This window comes from Typopeltis vanoorti, chromosome 4 (genome assembly GCF_054136105.1).
Source record: "Typopeltis vanoorti isolate ZY-2024b chromosome 4, IOZ_Tvanoo_1.0, whole genome shotgun sequence".
In the NCBI taxonomy this organism is placed as follows: domain Eukaryota; kingdom Metazoa; phylum Arthropoda; class Arachnida; order Uropygi; family Thelyphonidae; genus Typopeltis; species Typopeltis vanoorti.
In genome coordinates this window covers 4,144,031-4,166,342 of record NC_143552.1, presented here as the reverse complement: position 1 = coordinate 4,166,342, position 22,312 = coordinate 4,144,031, and the positions used below count along the sequence as shown (strand labels likewise).

Below are 22,312 nucleotides of genomic sequence, written 5' to 3'. Positions count from 1 at the left end.
GCCCTTGAAGGGTATTATCATTCACACTGCGTGTTGTGAAAGACTGGGCTAAGGGTACAGAAATCAAAACTCCTTTTCTGGAACACAGACATAGCAACAGCCACTTCAGGACCTCAATAAATAAGGTAGTGATGTTTCACCAAGTGATGAAAGTCATCTACAAGGTGGGTCTAATTGGCATTTTCTCAAACTGTATAAGGAAGGTATCCTTATACAGCAGGAATACTTACTGATGCCAGAGCACCTTTGCTGGCAAAAGATGACACCCTGAAAATGCAGGGTTGACTTCAGTGGGATTGTACTGACTCTTTTCATTCTTAAGGATGTTGTCGTATTCTTCGCTCTACTTCGCGTGAATCTTTTTTAAAGGTGTTGAATACCAGTGATCTGGTATTCAACACCTTTCTGCTGTACAAATTGTGGTCATCCAGAAAGGGCAATCTGGTAGTTTTGCACTTCTTTGGCCTCTGCAGTCCCAGGTGGGGTGCTTGTCTGAATGGGTCCAGGGTGTTGCAGTAAGTCTACTTCCCCATAGTCCAGAAACAGGACCCATGGTTTGCTCTTCTGCTTGTATTCAGTGGGCATCCACGTGTGGCTTTGTGATGGAAGGGGAGCTCTGGCACCAGACTAAATTCCTCCTGAGAATGAACACTTATTCATCCTCTTGTTCATCAGAGGTCCTCAACAATCCCCAGCCAAGTTCAGAAACCATATTATTATGAATAAAAATGCAAAGTAAGAAATGAAAAGCAAATGCTGCACTGTTTCTAATAATGCACTTAATAGGTGAACATCCAAATGCAAAAATGTCACCTTTCTTCATCCAGAAGGGCTTTGAAGGGCTGGCAGGATCTCAAAATCTCTAAAGAAACTGCATTCAGGAGATATCCTTATTGAAGCAACTACAGTAGCACAATCAGAAAAATGGCTCTTTTCATCTATTGGTGGAATACTGATTACAGAACCCCCAATTTCCCATAAGACCTTAAACTTTTCAAGAGGTGTGATATCACAGTTCTACCTTGATGTTCCTGATGAAGAGATTTGCTCCAAACTCAAGGATCAAGGAGTGATAGCCATAAGAAGAATCCTGATATATAGGGATAGGCACCTAGTTCTTACCTGAAACATCATCCTTGCTTCTCTCAAAGCAGGATATCCCAACAGTCCAGTAAAGCTCTATATCGCAAATCCCTTAAGGTGCTTTAAATGTCAGAAATATGGTCATTCTCTAAATGCCTGTCATGGCTCTGCTCTCAGCATGCCCAATTTATTATTATTATTTAGACCTCCAAGGAGTCAAAAGACTCATTGCAGGAGGTCCTTTCTAGGAAACAAGTCTATCAAGACTCATTGTGGGAGGTCCCTCCTAGGAAACACAAAGTCTATCATATCACTTTTTAAACTCTCCGTTCTTGCTCTCACCACACTATCAGGCAGTGCATTCCACGGTTCAACCACCCCCCATGCAAAGAAACCACTCCTCACCCTCTCTCACAGTTTCCTTTCGTAACTTCTAGGGATGGCCCCTTGTCATCCTCCTTCGTGTTGTTCAACCAAGCGAAAGAACTCGCCAGTGTCAATCCTGTAACCACCTCTCAACAGTTTAAAAATCTCAATCATATCACTTCTCCTTCTATCCACCAAACTCTGCAGTCCACATTCCTCAGCCGATCCACATAACTGACATTGTACAGTCCTGAAACTGTCTTTGTTATCCCCTCTGTACCCTTTCCACAGTTAATTTATCCCCTTCAAATCCTAGGGACCAAATCCGAGAACAATAGTCTAAGTGTATCTGATCGGGATCTTATACAACGGAACGATAACTCTTTTTTCTCTGCAGGTCAGTGTCCTTCATTATTGCAGAAATCCTCTGTGTTACCTTCACCACCTTTGCAATATGTCCCTTGAATTTCAGGTTTCTATCAATCATCAACCCCAGATCTCTTGTCTCCCCTACTTCCTTCAGTATATCTCCTCCATTAGAGTATGCTGCTTCCCATCGATGTGTCCCAAACCTCAAGACCTTACATTTTGCTGCATTAAACCGACACCCCCATTCTTTGCCCATCTGTCTATCTTATTTAAATCCTGTTGCATGACTACCACATCTGCACTATTACTAATAACCCTTCCCAGCTTCGCATCATCTGCAAACAACTGAATATCCCCCTACAATCCACTGACAATGTCAAAGGTTAGACAATATAGGTCCCAGTACTGAGCCCTGTGGGATCCCATTTGTAATTCTCTGCTTCCTTGAAACTGCCCCACCATACACAACTCTCTGATACCTATTGGACAGCCAATCCTGAATCCAGTTGACCAACCTGACATCCAAACCCATGTGCTGCAACTTAAATATCAGCTTATAATGTGGCACCCTGTCAAATACCTTTGCTAAAATCCAAGAAAATGGCAGTATATGCCTTTCCCTCATCTACTGCTCTTGTAACTTTATTATAAAAGGCTAGCATATTACTAAAACAAGAGCGCCCCCTCACAAATCCATGTTGACTCTCACAGGTAACATTACCCTCATCTGCCCAATGTTGTATACGGTCCCTAACTAATTTCTCCAAGATATTAACTACTAATGACACACAAACTGGCCTATAATTAGACACTTCCAGTCTGCTACCGCCCTTATGCAATGGCACTATCTTACCTTCCTTCCATTCCCTGGGCACCTTTCCCGTAGCCAAACTTTCATTGAAAAGCCAGGTCAAAGGAGCTGTCAGTTCCTTAGCACATTCTCTCAAAATTCGTGGTGAAATACCATCCAGTCCCACAGCTTTAACGACATCCAGAGTATGCAGTATTTGGAACACATTCTCCTCCTGCACCTCTAAACCTCGAACCTGCCCTTATCTCTCTAGTATTGCAATTTACTCCTCCAGGATGAAATACACCAATAAAGTGTTCATTGAACAATTCCACTATGTCCTGTGCATCAGTCACTCTATTCCCATTTTTATCCCACAATGTCATTCTTCCACAATCATTTCTTCTCCTACTGGCCACATAGCTAAAAAAATTCCCTAGGATTTTCTTTGGATCTTAGGGCCAATCTCTTCTCATATTCCAGTTTTGCCTTTCTTACCATACTAGTCACTCTCCTGGCCTGTGTCTTATATTCTTCATGCATCTGCTCTTCACCTTTCTCCTTATATCTCTTCCATAGCCTCTTTTTCACATGCAGCTCCTGTTTAATATAGTTTGTCATCCACTTTACACCAAATTGTGTCCTCTTCTTCACTTGTGGAATACAGCTTACCATTGCTGCTAACAAATATTCCTACACAATTTCCCAAGCACTAATGATATCCTGGCCTTCCAATTCCTCCTGCCATGAAACTTCCCCAAGTTGATGTCCAAGACTATTATAATCTCCTCTCTCCAACTGGTGGGAGAGATGTCATCTCACTTATTATCAACATCTTCTGATACTATGACCAAATCCAAAACCCTTGAACCTTTTGTTCCCTCTATTACATATTGCCTTAGATATTTGTCCCTCAAGAATTCTTGAAATTCCATTCCCTTATTGATAGATGCATCTTCCTCTCCCCAATTTATACTGCTGTAGTTAGAATCTCCCATAACAATGTGGCAGTAAATGTCATGAGAATTGACTATAAGAGCAAAACACCAAATGGCTCTGTGAGGGAGGAGATCCAAAAAATAAAAACAGAAGAATGCATGACTTATCAGCAGACAAAAAGCAGTATACCACAATAGTAGCAATACCTGTTAGTTTAGTTTATTTTAACAGTATTGATTACAACACAAGGAGAAAATAATTAATATTTCTTAACTTATTAGTGATATATTGCTGGTATTATATCCAACATCTTCACAGCACAAGAACAGTTTGTCACAGTACATGAAACACTAATTTAATAAAATTGTAACTGACAACACAAGGAACTAAAGTCCAAATTATATGTTAGGAAAAGAAAGAAAACAAGTATTAATTGGATCTTAAAATGACTATCTCAAAGATTTTTAGTAAATTTATACAGCTACACTTGTTGATGATTAGAGTATGTTTTAAAGTTGCTATTGATTCCAAAAACAATCTCTCTGACTTATGACTTCTGTGTAGCACTTTTGTTTTTTTTCCATTTGATCCTGAGTGAAAGGATATTCAAAGATATTGTCAGATGCATTTTTTATGTTCACCAAGTGGATGAACCACCTTGGTGGATGTCAATAGACAGTTCTTTCTGTCTGTCCATAGTATGCCAGGTCACAAGAACAGGGCACTTCATAAAACTCCTGGATGTGATAAAGAAGAGAACGTGTCCTTAGGTGAATGGATGCAAGTTGCCAATTTAACACATGATTTAAATATGCCCAGCTGATATTTATTAAGCACTCTAGATATCTTTTCAGATGTGCTCTGAATGTATGGGATGGTAACAGTTTTGCTCTAGTCTTGTGTGGTAGGCAATGTAGGGGATTTCTTGGGAACATTTAATATATTTTCTATCCTATGGGAATTATAGCCACTGGCTAAGAAAGTGTTATATTGTTATAACTAAAGCAGATAAAGGTAACACTTGAAAAATCTAGCGATGAATACAGCCACTCTCTCAGACAGTGGTTGGGCTATGTTATTTTGATTTGTTTGCTATTTGGTCATATGGTCTAGACACATTGGATACATTTTTAGTGCATTTAAATAGCCAGCATCCTAAAATCTGCTTCACAATGGAACATTAAGCTAATGACTGCCCTTCCTAGATACACTAATCACATAGCTTCCTGATGGTTCATTATCTTCTTTACACAAACATTCACACCATCCAGTTCAACAGTATGGTATTATCCTAAAAACACTAATTCACAGAACTAGAGCTATCTATTCTAATGACAATGCTGTTACCACTGAACTCGAGTATTTGTTTCATGCTTTCTTAGCCAATGGCTGCAATCCCCCATAGGGTAAAAAAAAATACTAAATACTCCTCAGAAATCCCCTTCATTACTTATCATACAAGACTACAGCAAAACTGTAGTCAAGGCTCATATGAAAAGATATCTAGAGTGCTTAATAAATATCAGCTATGCACCATATTTAAACCATATGCCAAATTGGCAACACTCATCCATTCACCCAAGGACAGACTCTTTTTTATCACATCCAGGAGTTTATGAAGTGCTCAGTTCTTTTGAACTGGCTTACTATGGAAAGACAGGAAGAACAGTTGACATCTGCCGTAATTTACCAAAAATCTGGGAGACAGATTTTTGATAAATTTTATACAACCAACAACTGGAAAATGAGACTTATATGTGCCTATGCTCCCACAGATGGTTCTACTAAGGGAGTAGAACGTTCTATGAGACATGATGAAAAACATGCGATGCTCCACACTGGGCATAGTCTACTCGGCAGCAGAATATTTCATCTTTCGTAAGTTTGTTCAAGGGGACATATGATAGGCATTTAAGTACAGACAACTAAAATGGGTCCTTGCACTCCCTCACAGAACACATACATAGCCATAATAAAGCTACCAGACGTAGTTAGCAAAACTCATCAGGATTCTAGTGAGTATTAAATTTGTATTGAATTCAGTCCCATATTTCACCTATGCATACTTTTTTTTTGTCAGCCACTTGAATTTCATACTAATTGTACTTGCTATTTAATTCTTATGTAGTTATGTCTTGAAACTGGTTTCAGAATACTGGACTATACTGATTGGTATTAATACAGTTCTGTTTTTGTCAGTTTATCTCTTTATGAATCCCGAATTCTTCTTCTGGATTCACAATGCTTGCATCATCATCATCAAATTCCTGCCATGTACCCTCAAGGGGTGTACAGGATATGATAGTACTACATGAAAAAAATTACATCATTACTAACTTCCTATCTACAATTTTCCTCCAAATCAGTCTGTTACTTGTCAAGACTCCAACATTATCAGATTTTATATTTCTATCATCTAAGGCACTTTGAACCGTATCAATCCACCTATGTCTTCCTCTAGGTCGCTTTGCTGCCAACCTGGCAGAGAACACTTGTTTTGCTAATCTTTCTTCGCCCATTCTGTTTAAGTGACCATACCACCTGAGATTAGCTCTGCTAATGCATTCCTGGATGCTGACATTGTCAAGTTCTTTCCTAATATCCTCGTTTTTAATATGATATTGCCATTGATGCCATCTGATCATGCCTATAATCTTTCTCAGGACTCTCATATCTGTGGTCTCTAGTCTTTGGTCAAGTGTTTTACTTCTGACCCAGCTCTCAGATCCATAAGTTAAAACTGGTTTGAACACTGTCTTGTATACAGCTAATTTAGTGTTCCGACTAATTTCTCTCTTATTCCATATGAATTTATTCAGTTGACTTCCCACCATACCAGCTTTGCTGATTCTGTTGTCTATTTCTATATTTAATTTACCTTCTTCACTAAAAATCATGCCTAAATAGCTGAAATGTTTTACTAGTTCCACATGTTCTCCATTCACAACACAGTTGACATTTTCAATGATTCTGCCTATTTTCATTGTCTTTGTCTTTTTATTGCTGACCTTCATACTATATCTATTACAACAGTTATTCAATTTAGTCAGAGAATCTTGCAGACTTGTAGCGGATTTATTTAGAACTATAACATCATCCGCATAAAGCAAAGAGCTGACATTAACGTCTCCAATTTTGATATCATGTTTAATACCACTTTCCTTCATAATGTGATCCATATAGATAATGAATAACAGAGGGGATAATGTACATCCTTGTCTCACACCAGATTTAACATTAAACCATCTTCCTGTACTTCCTTCAATTCTAACTGTTGACTTACAACTGAAATAAAGAGACTAAGTATTGCTTGATATAATGCCCCATTGACACCATATAACTGTAGCGTATTGAATAACTTCTCTCTTGGCACCTTGTCATATGCCTTTTCCAAATCGACAAAACTTAAATACAGATCTTTTTTATATTCCCATGCTTTCTCGACTATTTGTTGTAAAGTGAAGATCTGATCCTGACAGCCTCTATTTAGCCTGAATCTAGCTTGTTCTTTACCAAGCTTTTCTTCCACAATTCTTCTCAACCGTTCTCAAGTACACTTGCTCAGATTTTGCCAGGAACACTCAGTAGGGAAATACCTCTGTAATTCTCACATTCAGTTTTATTTCCCTTTTTATATATGGGTACTATGAGAGCTCTACTCCAATCATCGGGAATTCGTCCCTCTGTCCAGGCTTTCTGAACTATGCAGTGCAGCCACTGTAAGACTCTTATATCACCATACTTCAGCATTTATGGTCGAATATCATCTACTCCTGCTGCCTTTCCATATTTCAAGCCTTTGATGGCTTTTTCTACTTCAAGTATGGATATGTATTCCTGACTACATGGCTACATATGTATTCCTAGAATGCCTGGCACAGTGTATTCTACCACTGTGCTGTCATCACTGCTTGTTTCATTTAACAGCCTTTCAAAGTAATTACTCCATACTTCAAGGATATCTTTTTCTCCCGTTTTCATTTCACCTTTATCATCTCTAACTTCTTTTACAGCACTCTTTCTTCCATTCCTAAGCTTCTTCAACAACCTCCAGAATATCTTGCCACCTTCTTGATATTTATTTTCTATGCTCTTGCCAAAGTCCTCTCATGACTTTTGTTTAGCTAGTTTTACACAGTGTTTAGTATTCTTGCATTTGTCTCTGTATTCTCTAAGAGCACAAGCTGACTTATTTGCCAGGAACTTTTGATATGCTTTCTTCTTTTCCTTCACTGCCTCTTTAACTTCCTGTGTCCACCAGGGAGTTCTGATTTTTTTTATCCTTGCAGACAACCTCACCACATGCATCTCTGGCAGAATCAATCGATGTTTTCTTTAGAGTTTGCCACTGAATCTGCAAGGTTTGATTCCTGTTCTCAAACTCTTTCATTTTTTCTTCAAAAATCTTTGTGTATTTTAGTCTATAGTTCACATCTGAGAGCTGCTCAACTTTTATTCGCTTTAAAACTTTCTTACATGTTATTCTTTTCAATATGAAATTCAATTTTATCCTGCTCAAGACTAAATAGTGTTCACTTCCAATTTCAAATCCTCTGTACACTCTGGTGTCCTGCACCAGGGAGAAAACATCACTATCAACAATAACATAGTCAATGAGACTTTTCTTATTCCTTGCCTCTTCTCTCCATGTGAATTTGGCACATTTTTATGTTGGAACATGGTATTAGTAATAACCAGTCCATGTCCTGAACAGAAATCCAACAGACATTTGCCATTATTATTAGCTTTGCTCTTTTCTCCAAATTTTCCCAAAATATTTTTGTATGTCTCACAACCATTTCTTACTCTGCTATTTAGATCCCCAACAAGGACCAACTTTTCCTTTTTCATTGTGTCAGTTGCTTTTTCTAAAGCCTCAAAAAAATTCCTCCACTTCTACCCTTGGTAGAACCTTCTGTGGCACCATAGGCACAAATAAGTCTCATTGTCCAGTTCCCTATTCTCATATTTGCCCACATTACTCTACTTGAGACTGACTGCCATTCAAGAAGATTAGCCTCGTATTTTGTGTTGAATACTATGGCTACTCCTTCTTTTCCTTGATTGTCATTGCCTGAATATAACATTTTGTATTTATTGCTCAGAAAGATCTCACCAGTTTGTCTTATTTGTTTCGGTTACCCCTATTATGTCGATCTGGTACTTATCTAATTCCTCAGCTAGCTCGATTTCTTTGCCATTCAGGCTTCTTATGTTGGTAGTACCGATCTTTAACTCTGGTGATGTTGAGTTGGGATTTGTTTTCAGATTTGTTCCAGTAGCTGACTTTTCTCTGTTCTCCCTGGTTCCCTGGCGAAAACAACGGGGGCCTTGATTAACTGGGCGACGCCCCAGCTGGTATGAAATTTTGTCATGTTGTTCCATCATTTTTTATATTGGTCTGACCAATAAGAATACAATTTGGTCGGCTAAATCCCAAATTGCCAGCCCATCCTCATTTGTTCAGTATTCAAGTAGATACCCAACAGGGTGCACCACGAGAAGGTGAGGATTGGACATTAGGTCAGAAGCCCTGGTCGGTTCTCCGCATTCCTTTAAAGGCTATGTGGAGGTCCCCTCTCAGTTATACAGCTTTGACCCTTAAGCACTCCCTGCTTGCATCCTCTGAAAATAATGGATTCTTTTGAAATGAAATGTTTGACGAAATAAAATCTTTGTTTGTGTTGACTCATAGAGAAAGAATTCTGAGAAAAGATATTGATGTTATAAATAATTGAAATAGCTTTTTAAAAATATATATAAACTTTTAGTGCCAGTTGAAATAGTCTTGAAAGTCTTAAGCTGTAGGTTATTTTCACTGCTTGTATGATTCAATCAGCCTGCAAATATATTTGAATGCCTAAGCAGAAGAAAATTATCAGGTCTTCTCTGGAGCATGGAAAATCTCACCTAAGTGGCTAACTGGAAGTATTAATATCATTAGTAATCATATACTATATATCACTCTACCAGATTTTACAGTTAATCAGATTTAAGATATATATCAGTTTCACTGTATATATAAAACAATGTTTTTTTTTGAAAAAAACTTTTATGTCTATTCCTACTTTAAAAAGATGGTATTCTACGATAAATATGTTTTAGTTTAGATTTAATTTGTAAAGAAATCATAATTGCCAATATATTCAGACACACTGTGATTTCATTTAATAGTGTTAAATGAAATGATCAGAAATTGTATTTGTTAAACTTTATTTTATTTATAAATAAGGAAGAAAAAAGATGTATTCTTTTCTGTTTCTTCTCAAGTCTTTCAAAAATATATGATGTAGTTATGAACTTAGATGCTTCTGGTAACAAGAACTTTTGTACAGAATTTTATGTTTTCTTTTTTATTTCAGTATCCAAGTGTCTTACCTGAAATAATAATTAGAAATCCCAGAGGGCTTTCAGATGATGAACTTGAAAGGTAATTATATGGAACTTGGGTTATTAGTTACAAAGCTTGAATAGCACATAACTACTTGTCCTAAAATAATTATATTTGATAGCTTCTTTGTTCATTAATTTGTGACTTTTACACATTTCATAATTATTCAGTGTATCCAGAGATTGTGTTGTTATGCAACGTGTAGATTCATTTTCTTTCAGATATTTGCTTACTTGGTGCCTGTTTTTTGCAATTTTATACTCAGATTAAACCAGAAATTAGAAATGTAGGGGCATTGTTGAAGTAATACTGTTTCAACAGTGATACTTCATTTTATCAATCAGTACTTATTAGACCTATTTACTTATGTGAGGTGTTACTGTTACTTGCCATTATGGCAGTCTACTTGTCATAATGTAGCATTGACAGTGCCTCCAGCATGCCACTACTTAGAAGAGTATGTGACAGTGGGATTGTTCACAAACTGACTGGGAACCCTCCTGGTTCATTATTGACAGGTTCAGGGATGTAAACTATCTGGGAGCCAGCTGGTCTGCAGTAGCACTATTTTATCTAATGTACTCTTGAAATGAAGAAAGTTCATTTCTTTCCAGGTATTTTTTCCTTATCCATTTTTGCATTAACGTCCCCCAGTATTTTTTTTTTTTTTTTCTATTGGTATTATGAATTTTGTGGATTTGAGATAAATTCCTCATAATCTCATGGATGGTGAATATTACTCCATGAGAGTAATCTAGTGCATAAACCTGTATTATCTTAAATGTTTTTTTAGTGAGATTAATCTTGAAGATACTGGAATAATTTCTGTTATTGAATTGAAATTGATTATCATGACTATTTCTTCTCTGTGTACTCCATCTTTTCTTTAAATATTCTTGCATTTTGGATGTTAACATATTCCTTATCAGTTCAGTGGGGTTGCTGACATACTTACTACACTCAGCTTAGTTTTTTTACTTCTTCTAACAGTTTTCCAGTTTTAAATTATGTTCTGACAATTAGTTGTTGGGTTATTGGTAATGTTCTTTGTTGATTACTTCATATTTCTCATATCTTAAGTGTTCTCTTGGGATATATGTTAGCTGTCCTAAAGCTGCCTTGAACGTATAAGCAAAATACTACAGCTAGCTTGCCACTCTTTCATTGCAGAATCCATTCAGGATAGGGCCAAAACCTTGGGAGAGAAGGAAGGCTCCCACTGCAAATAAAGAATAAAGGAAAGATCATCCCTAGCCATTGAATACTCTAATAGCATTGAGGAGAAGGAGCAAGAGAGAAGAGAAATGAGAATAAAAGAAGGGCATGAACTAGGTCTGCAGGCAGTATATCAGTAATATACTACATGCAGTAAGACCAAGTCCAGCATGGGTATCTTGGGTATTTTACCAAATATTACTATTACTTGCATTTTTTGAAAATAGTCTGGGATTGACAGTTTTTTTGTCATTATTAATTGGAAGCTGCTTAACTTGGAAATTTTGTAGAATTATTTGTTTAGCCACTAATCTATAAATATGAATTTGGGTATATTTGTGGGTCATTTCATCCTATATTGAACTTTGTCTTTTGCTTTTGTTTGTTGTGGATTTACAGCAAAAGCAACTAAGTCTATGAGACCAGTGTATTATGTCTAAAACTGTGTGTTTTTATGGCCAGTTTGCTTGTTTTCATGGGAGGAAAAGCCTTGCCACATCCATATAAGAGACATACTTTTCATTTGAAGGCAATTTAGGCACAGGTCTTTGCAAACCAAATGGTACTTGTGATATACTGAAGTATGGAAGCTCTTTTCTTAAATGGGAGTTTGTTACTTTGTTATCTCCAGTTGGTATCCAATTCTAATCCTTAGTTTTGATTATATACATTTTTGTTTATTATTATCATTCTAATTTAATCATCATCATACTTTCCATGGATTTAGACCTACAATGTTCTGGCCTCAGAAGTCATTGTTGAATCTCTTTAGAGGACATCCTGGTTTTCTTTTTCCTCTTGGTTTGTAATTTAATACTTGTTTTGGTAAGCTTTCTGTTTTCATTCTTTCCACATGTTCCATTCATTTATGTTAATATTTCTATATTTTTTATATTACTGATTCCTGGTTTAGTTTTTTCATACTTTTTTCATTTCTTTTGTGATTGAGTAGAGTATACTTCGTAGGTTTTCTCCTAAACTTCATTTCAGCTGTTAGTAAACTTTGTCTTTTTATTGTCCAGATTTCACTTGCATACAATAGGGCTAATGTGTATTGAACTAGATTAAGTTTAAATACAGAGTTAATTACACCTGCTATTTTTTAAATATTTTGCAATTTTTAGGTTTATATCTTTTTCATTTTCATATGTAATCCATACATCCTAAGTAGTTCATGAATTCACCTGTTCTTAAATCTTATCTATTACTGTTTTAGTTTTATTGGATTTTGTTCTTTAAAGATTATCGTTTTTGATTTTTCTGTTGATGTTATCATTTAAATTTAAAATATCTTTCTGTAAATTATCTTCAGAATTTGCTGATGATCAAATTTATTATTTGAGCATCAGCAAAAAGGAGAGTGTTGACGTTTACAGTAGGAGAAAGTTTAATCCTTTGTTGGGAATTTTTATTCCATTTTATTATTTCATTTAAATAAACTATTATTTTAATGACTAATATAGCCTACTTTCGTTTAGGAGTGCCCCATTTTTTTTTTACAATGTCATTGGCTTTTTACTCAAAACTCTAGGGCAGTGTTTCTCAAACTTGAGATATCTGCGTACCCATTCTTAAATTTTCATTATTACCAAGTACCCCCCTTATCAAATAATAAATAAATAAATAAAGTATATTTCATTGTAAATGTCTATTTTATTTGAATTTATATGTTCATGTAAACAAAAAATATCATTTATTTTTAATAGAAAAAAATTTGGAATAAGTTCCTCTTCATTTCCCATCCATGAAAATCCACATTTCAAGTAATTCATATCATACTTACAAAGATTTTTCATCTTCTTCCTAGTTGGTTCTCTAGAGATATCAGACGACACATCCTCATCAATTTCATTTGATCCAGATGCAATATTAACGGTTTCTTGTTGCTTACAGCTACTTCTATTTGCTATATTGCTCTCTTTTGTGGATTTTATAAATTCAATCTTTAACCAATGATCCATACTTAAGAATTTGAAAGCTAAAAAAATTAGTGTATTTACTCGAATATAACTCTCACTTTTTTCTCAAATTGAAGCTAAAAATTCGTGGTGTGAAATATGTGCAGGGATTTTCGGAAACTAACGTTTTCAGAAAAATAATTGCAAATGGTGTGACTTACCAAGAAGCTCCTACTTGCTATTGCTACTTTAGGCATCGAGAACAGTTTCCTTTTGTGCATCGTTAAAGTCATCTACCCAAATAGCTTCATCTTCTTTCCCATTATTTCAAGCAAAAATTACCAGTAATTTACAAGACTTGAGATACCTAGAGCAGCTATGAAGAAGTGCATATGATTGGTGCAGTATTAACAAAAGATCGCACGAACCAAAGACAAAGGCAAGCCAACAGTTGAAATGCTAATTCTCTTCAACCGAATTCCATAATATCTGAAACACATTCACTATATATTTCTTAGTTTTAATACGCTCACAATGAGGTGGTGTCAAGCAAAACCATATGTTGCACCGGCAACATATGGTTTTGCTTGAGTCTATACAGCAGTTTCTGTTGGAGGGGAGAAGTGATTCATTAGTTAGTGCCTTTTTATCACAGTTATCTCTCATTGCACTATTTGTTGAGAAATATAATGATTCCATGCGTTAATGATGCATAGCCGAAAATTGCCACGTACCCCTGAAGACTTTCAGGTACCCCCGGGGAGTACACGTATCACACTTTAGTTATGCCCTAGATCAGTGCTTCTCAAAGTGTTATAAAACTAATATATGAAGAATAAAAATAGGAGAAATTTTGGACATATCTTTTTAGATGTTGTTTTCTGTCTCCTTATTCCGTGATGTGCCTTCATATGCTGTAAAGCTGTTAAAGGAAGGGTTTTTTTGGTGGGGAAGTGAGGGAATTATTTGATAAAACCTGGGTTTTTTAATGTGTGTATAAATGTTGTTATTATTAAGGTGGGTAGAGAGCATTTTGGGAGGGGGGGTTGAGAGAAGGATCTGAATAGAGGAATTATTTTTTGGGGGAAGAGGAGGGATTTAAGGGAAAAAGTCAGGAGTGGGAGTTATGGGGTGTGAGCCGTTTCGACAACCATCGTCTTCAGGACTCGGAAAAGTGGATGCTATGTCATGTCAGTTAGGCGTTTCTGTCTTTGATGTACTTGTGTTGTCTTCTATTGGTCGGAGTCATGACCTAATTTTTATGTTGTGGAACTTCCAACTCTTGGAGATTATGTGGGGTCGGTGGATGTTTATTGAGTTTTCGTCACGTTTTATGGCTATCGTTTCCGATATTCTAAGCATTGTTTCATTGGTTTATGTGTCTAATATTATGGCCTTGTCGATTTGCAGGGTATGTTTTTGTTCAAGGGCGTGGACTGCTATCTCAGTTTTTCCTGTACTTTGTATCCTGTTTTTCTTTTGGTTGTTGCATTTTTTATTGTTTAAATGTTCTGAAATAGGCATGTTACAGTCACGGAAGCGTTTTTGTAGTTTTTTGTTGCCAATTTTTCAAACCAAACATTGGCAACACTTCTAAAACCTACAAAACCTCACACACACAAAGAAATATTAGAACACCACAACATTGTTTACAAATTTCCCTACCAAAAGGACTGATATCACCTACACAGGTTCTGCCATCAGGTCTTTATGGACAAGACTACAAGAACACTTCTGTGACTGTAACATTCCTATTCCAGAACATTTAAACAATAAAAAATGCAACAACCAAAAGAAAAGCAGGATAGAGGAAAAACTGAGATAGCAGTCCATGTCCTTGAACAAAACCATACTCCACAAATTGACAAGGCCCCATAATATTAGACATACAAGACAACGAAACAATGCTTAGAATATCGGAAACAATAGCCATAAAATTTGACAAAAACTCGATAAGCCTCCACCAACCATACATAATCTTCGAGAATTGGAAGCTCCACAACTTAAAAATTAGGTCACGACTCTGACCAATAGGAGACAACACAAGTACACCAAAGACAGAAATACCTAACCAACATGACACAACATCCACTTCTCCCACGAGTCCCAAAGACTATGGTTGTCAAAATGACCCACCCCTGACTTTTTCCCTTAAATCCCTTCTCTTACTCCCCCCCCCCCAAAAAATCCCTCTCTTCAGATCCTTCTCTCACCCTCCCCCTCCCAAAACACCCTCTACCCACCTTAATAATATTTATATATATATATATATATATATATATATATATATATATTAAAAAAACTGGGTTTTTTCAAATAATTCCCTCACGTTACTTTACTTCCACTTCTCCCCAAAAAACCCCTTCCTTTAACAGCTTTACAGCATATGAAGGCACATCTCTGGAATAAGGAGACAGAAAACAACATCCAAAAAGGTATGTCCAAAATTTCTCCTATGTTTTATTTTTCATATATATTAGTTTTATAAGACTTCAGTAATGGCCTAGATTTTTGGGTAAAGAGCCAATGACATTGTAAAAAAAAAAAAGGAGGGGGCACTCTAAACAGAAGTAGTCTGTCTATATTAGCCATTAAAATAATAGTTTATTTTAGAGGAGTAACATGGGAATTTTCCTAGAAATAATACCTATAATTTAAAAAGAGTTGCTGAAAGGGGACATCATTGTTGGACTCCTTGATTTATCTCTCTCGGATGTGATAGTTTGTATTTGATTATTTTCATATATACTTATGATAGCTTTGGAATATTATTTATTTGTTTTTCTTTTAATATGTTAAATAAAATACTTCTTTTAACTTTATCAAATGTTTTTTCAAAATCAATAAATGTAATATTTGTTTCTAGATTGTATTCACTTCTTTTCTATATTCCTCTTTGTTTTTTCATATTAGGCATGTTGGCCTGTTATGAAGCTCTCCTAAGCCCTTCAAAACAATACCCGTCCCGAGGATAAGGTGGCTTGTCCTATGTCTGTAGATGTGTGTGTTCAGGGGGGGCGGTTGGCCTGTTTGGGGGACGAAAAAATCTCAGTTTCCGGGTGAAAAACCCCCTTAATCTGAATGAGACCGGCTAACTCACCTTTCATTAAGAGACCACATAAAGGTTCCTAGCGTCAGAGACGGGAATCGAAACCATGTCTTTCATTTTTTCTTGAATGATAATTGTGTATTTTAGTCTCCAGTTCACATCTATAGCTGCTCTTGAAATATGGAGTAAATTACTTTTATTCACTCTAAAACTTTCTTACATGTTCTTTTCAATATGAAATTCAATTTTATCCTGCTCAAGACTAAATGGTGATCACTTCTAATTTCAAATCCTCTGTACACTCTGGTGTCCTGCACCAGGGAGAAAACATCACTATCAATAATAACAGTCAATAAGACTTTTTTTTAATAAATTTAATTTTATCCTTTATGCAAGTATAAGCAAACAAAGTTTGTGCCTGAAGTATCTTCAGGACTGAGGAAACTCGTGGTAAAGGTTGACCGAGCTCTCATCACTCCTTGTCTCAGTATCTCCCATAATGCAAAGCACATCCCCTTGCAGACATGTATAATGTTATGCATTAAGGGAAGGGTCACCACCCAGACCAGTTTCGAACTTTTATTGAGGTCTTGTCAGTGGGAGCCAGACCCAGAAGTGGTGATAATAAGGCAGAAACAATGGAGAAGTCTATTTAGCTATACGAGTTGCCAAAATGTATACTACCTTATTATTAAATTACTCTGAATTTAGAGAAAGATGTAGGACCTCTTTCTCTAAATCCAGAGTAATGTAGGACATCTTTCTCTAAATCCAGAGTAATTTAATAATAAGGTGGTACACCTTTTGGCAACTCATATAGGTAAATACGACTTCTCCATTGCTTCTGGTTTAGTATCACCACTTCTGGGTCTGGCTTCCACTGACGAGACCTCAGTAAAGGTCGAAAGTGGTCTGGGTAGTGGCCCTTCCCTTAATGCATAGCATTATACATATCTGCAAGGAGATGTGCTTTGCATTATGGGAGATACTAAGGCAAGTGATGAGAACTTATACCACCTTTACCATGAGTTTCCTCAGTCCTGAAGATACTTCAGGCACAAAATTTGTTTGCTTACACTTGGATAAAGGATTAAGTAAATTTATTATAGTCTAACCAAGTGGGGGGGAAAAACTTCCAACATCTTTATCTAAATCGAGAGACTTTTCTTATTCCTTGCCTTTTCTCTCCATGTGAATTTGTGCACATTTTTATGTCGGAACATGGTGTTAGTAATAACCAGTCCATTTCCTGAGCAGAAATCCAGCAGGTATTTGCCATTATTATTAGCTTCGCTCTTTTCTCCAAATTTTCCCAAAATATATTTGTATGTCTAACAATCATTTCCTACTCTGCTATTTAGATCCCCAACAAGGACCAACTTTTCCATTTTCATTGTGTCAGTTGCTTTCTCTAAAGCCTCAAAAAATTTCTCCACTTCTACCTTAATAGAACCTTCTGTGGGACCATATGCACAAATAAGTACTTGAAATTGCCTGCTATTCAAGAAGATTAGCCTCATATTTAGTGTTGAATACTATGGCTACTCCTTCTTTTCCTTGATTGTCATAGCCTGACCAATATTTGTACAATAAATAATTTTTACTTAAGGGTCAAAGCTGTATAACTGAGAGGAGAGCTCCACATAGCCTTTAAAGGAATGCGGAGAACCGACCAGGGCTTCTGACCTAATGTCCAATCCTCACCTTCTCGTGGTGCACCCTGTTGGGTATCTACTTTGATACTGAACGAACGAGGATGGGCTGGCAATTTTGGATTTAGCCGACCAAATTGTATTCTTATTGGTTAAACCAAAATAAAAAATGATGGTACAACATGACAAAATTTCATGCCAGCTGGGGCGTCGCCCGGTTAAACAAGGCCCCCGTTGTTTTCGGCAGGGAACCAGGGTGAACAGCAAAAAGTCAGCTACTGGAACAAATCTGAAAACAAACCCCAACTCAACATCACCAGAGTTAAAGATCGGTACTATCAACGTAAGAAGCCTGAATGGCAAAGAAATGGAGCTAGCTGAGGAATTAGATAAGTATACCAGATCAACATAATAGGGGTGACTGAAACAAAAAAGACCAAAACTGGTGAGATCTTTCTGAGCAATAAATACAAAATGTTATATTCAGGCAATGACAAGGAAAAGAAGGAGTAGCCATAGTATTCAACACAAAATACGAGGCTAATCTTCTTGAATGGCAGTCAGTCTCAAGTCGAGAAATGTGGGCAAATATGAGAATGGGGAACTGGACAATGAGACTTATTTGTGCCTATGGTCCCACAGAAGGTTCTACTAAGGTAGAAGTGGAGGAATTTTTTGACGCTCTAGAAAAAGCAACTGACACAATGAAAAAGGAAAAGTCCTTGTTGGGGATCTAAATAGCAGAGTAGGAAATGATTGTCAGACATACAAAAATATTTTGGGAAAATTTGGAGAAAAGAGGAAAGCTAATAATAATGGCAAATATCTGTTGGATTTCTGCTCAGGACATGGACTGGTTATTACTAACACCATGTTCCAACATAAAAATGTGCACAAATTCACATGGAGAGAAGAGGCTAGGAATAAGAAAAGTCTCATTGACTATGTTATTGTTGATAGTGATGTTTTCTCCCTGGTGCAGGACACCAGAGTGTACAGAGGATTTGAAATTGGAAGTGCTCACTATTTAGTCTTGAGCAGGATAAAATTGAATTTCATATTGAAAAGAATAACATGTAAGAAAGTTTTAAAGCGAATAAAAGTTTAGCAGCTCTCAGATGTGAACTGTAGACTAAAATACAGAAAGATTATTGAAAAGAAAATGAAAGAGTTTGAGAACAGGAATCAAACCTTGGAGATTCAGTGGCAAACTCTGAAGAAAACATTGATGGATTCTGCCAGAGAGGCATGTGGTGAGGTTGTGTGCAAGGATAAAAAAATCAGAACTCCCTGGTGGACACAGGAAGTTAAAGAGGAAGTGAAGGAAAAGAAGAAAGCATATCAAAAGTTCCTGGCAAATAAGTCAGCTTTGTCTCTTACTGAATACAGAGACAAATGTAAGAAAGCTAAAGAGTGTGTAAAACTAGCTAAACAAAAGTCATGGGAGGACTTCGGCAAGAATATAGAAAATAAATATCAAGAAGGTGGCAAAATATTCTGGAGGTTGTTGAAGAAGCTTAAGAATGGAGGAAAGAGTGCTGTAAAAGAAGTGAGAGATGATAAAGGTGACATGAAAACTGGAGAAAAAGATATCCTTGAAGTATGGAGTAATTATTTTGAAAAACTGCTAAATGAAACAAGCAGTGATGACAGCACAGTGATAAAAAAACACTGACCAGGCATGCAATCAGTAATACATATCCATACTTGAAGTAGAAAAAGCCATCAAAGGCTTGAAATGTGGAAAGGCAGCAGGATTAGATGATATTCGACCAGAAATGCTGAAGTATGGTGGTATAAAAGTCATACAGTGGCTGCGCTGCATAGTTCAGAAAGCCTGGACAGAGGGTCGAATTCCCGATGATTGGAGTAGAGCTCTCATAGTACCCATATATAAAAAGGGAAATAAAACTGAATGTGAGAATTACAGAGGTATTTCCCTACTGAGTGTCCTGGCAAGATCTATGCAAGTATACTTGAGAAACGGTTGAGAAGAATTGTGGAAGAAAAGCTTGGTAAAGAACAAGCTGGATTCAGACCAAATAGAGGCTGTCAGGATCAGATCTTCACTTTACGACAAATAGTCGAGAAGGCATAGGAATATAACAAAGATCTGTATTTAAGTTTTGTCGATTTGGAAAAGGCATATGACAAGGTGCCAAGAGAGAAGCTATTCAATACGCTGCAGTTATATGGTGTCAATGGGGCATTATATCAAGCAATACTTAGTCTTTATCTGCGTTGTAAGTCAGCAGTTAGAATTGAAGGAAGTACAGGAAGATGGTTTAATGTTAAATCTGGTGTGAGACAAGGATGTACATTATCCCTTCTGTTATTCATTATCTATATGGATCACATTATGAAGGAAAGTGGCATTAAACCTGATATCAAAATTGGGGATGTTAATGTCAGCTCTTTGCTTTATGCGGATGATGTTATACTTCTAAATAAATCCGCTACAAGTCTGTAAGATTCTCTGACTAAATTGAATAGCTGTTGTAATAGATATGGTATGAAGGTCAGCAATAAAAAGACAAAGACAATGAAAATAGGCAGAATCATTGAAAATGTCAACTGTGTTGTGAATGGAGAACCTGTGGAACAAGTAAAACATTTCAGCTACTTAGGCACAATTTTTACTGAAGATGGTAAATTAAATATAGAAATAGACAACAGAATCAGCAAAGCTGGTATGGTGGGAAGTCAATTGAATAAATTCATATGGATTAAGAGAGAAATTAGTCGGAACACTAAATTAGCTGTATACAAGACAGTGTTCAAACCAGTTTTAACTTATGGATCTGAGAGCTGGGTCAGAAGTAAAACACTTGACCAAAGACTAGAGACCGCAGATATGAGAGTCCAGAGAAAGATTAGAGGCGTGAACAGATGTCATCAATGGCAATATCATATTAAAAATGAGGATATTCGGAAAGAACTTGACATTGTCAGCATCCAGGAATGCATTAGCAGAGCTAATCTAAGGTGGTATGGTCACTTAAATAGAATGGGAGAGGAAAGATTAGCAAAACAAGTGTTTTCCGCCAGGTTGGCAGGAAAACGACCCAGAGGAAGACCAAGATATAGGTGGATTGATGCGGTACAAAGTGCCTTAGACGATAGAAATAGATCTGATAATGTTGGGGTCTTGACAAGGAACAGACTGATTTGGAGGAAAATTGTAGATAGGAAGTTAGTAATGATGTAATTTTTTCATGTAGTATTGTCATATCCTGTACACCCCTTGAGGGTACATGACAGGAATTTGATTATGATGATGATGATAATTTTTGCTGTAGTACATATGTGGTTTTATAATTAGCTACCATCAAAATGTGAATCCTCTTACAAAAGGCTTTTTAGCCTTATAATACATTAGTATTTTTTGTGCCATTTTGAGCTAAGGTTAGAATCTGAAATCCTGCTTTCGAGACCTGACATGAAACTTTTCCAATCTGCTTAACACCTCCATGTTGGGCTCCTGTTCAGGGTGGAGGGGACCTCCTGTGATGCTACTGGTCCTTTTCATTCTTTTTCTTTACTTCCCCCCCCCTTTTTTTTTTTGTTTACTTTTCCCGAGTCATTTTACTATCTCTTTTTCCAGTCCACCATCATTGGGATCCAACACCCTGATGTTTTCCAGGCATGCAACCCATGGAAATCCACTCTTGCACTGCTTTGGCTTCTGCTTCAGGAAGATGGGCAGTCTTGGATGGCCCAGCCAGGGTCATTTGGCTACTGGGCTTGATTGCAACGATCAGTGGTGTTGCAGTAAGTCTTGCACCCCATGGTCTGTTGTTGGAATCCAAGGCTTGCAGTAATGCTGGGGCAGCCATGGCATTCTACTCTCAAGTGCAGTCATTGCTTTCTGGTCAGTGGTTGTGCAAGTGTGGCTCCATGGTGCGTAGGGAGCTCTGTTGCCGAACCAAAAATTCTTTGAGCATCAGTTATTCCTCTTCAAATGTTTTAGGGGTCTAGCAATCCCAATCATATACTGATACCATAGATGCAGCATTTGGTAACAGAAGTAAGAAACAAAAGATATATGACACTAGTGTAAAAATAATCATAATTTATAATTTCGAATATTTTTACAGTTGTTTCTCTGTTATGTATGTCTTTAGTTTTGGTTTCATAACACATACATCAGCACTTGCAATGTTCCTATTATTGATATTATTATTCTCAAAATGAAATGTAAAGCATTTGAAAATTGATTTACTTACCAGATCCTGATAGTATTGTTATTGTAAATCCTTTTGTTGTAGTTTAAAATTATTAAGTGTTGTGTTTTGTAAAGACATCCTCGTTATGTCTTTATGTAACTATTATACGTAACTTGCCACGTACATATGGAGTGTGCATGTCCACTGAGGAGTTTGATGGGCGATTGACAGCTGACAGATAGAGCATTCGGTATCGAAGTAACAAGGTAAACAAGAGACCAATGTGTCCACCCCTAGTACTTTCATACTATATCTGGTACTTTTTTGTAAATTTTTAGTGTTCTAGTATGTTCACCAACAGATCTAATACTTTCTTCCTTCCGATTATTAATAA

General features: G+C 36.7%; 1 protein-coding gene across 2 annotated transcripts in view; it reads left to right on the top strand.

The window, feature by feature from the left end:
- The window catches only part of LOC150107081 (uncharacterized), a 183,417-nt gene that overhangs the window by 59,053 nt on the left and 102,052 nt on the right, over nucleotides 1-22,312 (top strand). For both annotated transcript variants that reach the window (XM_090390987.1, XM_090390988.1), the window contains one exon: nucleotides 9,910-9,977. In XM_090390987.1, the coding sequence (XP_090247113.1) occupies nucleotides 9,910-9,977 (68 nt within the window). The remainder of the gene's footprint in view (nucleotides 1-9,909; nucleotides 9,978-22,312) is intronic.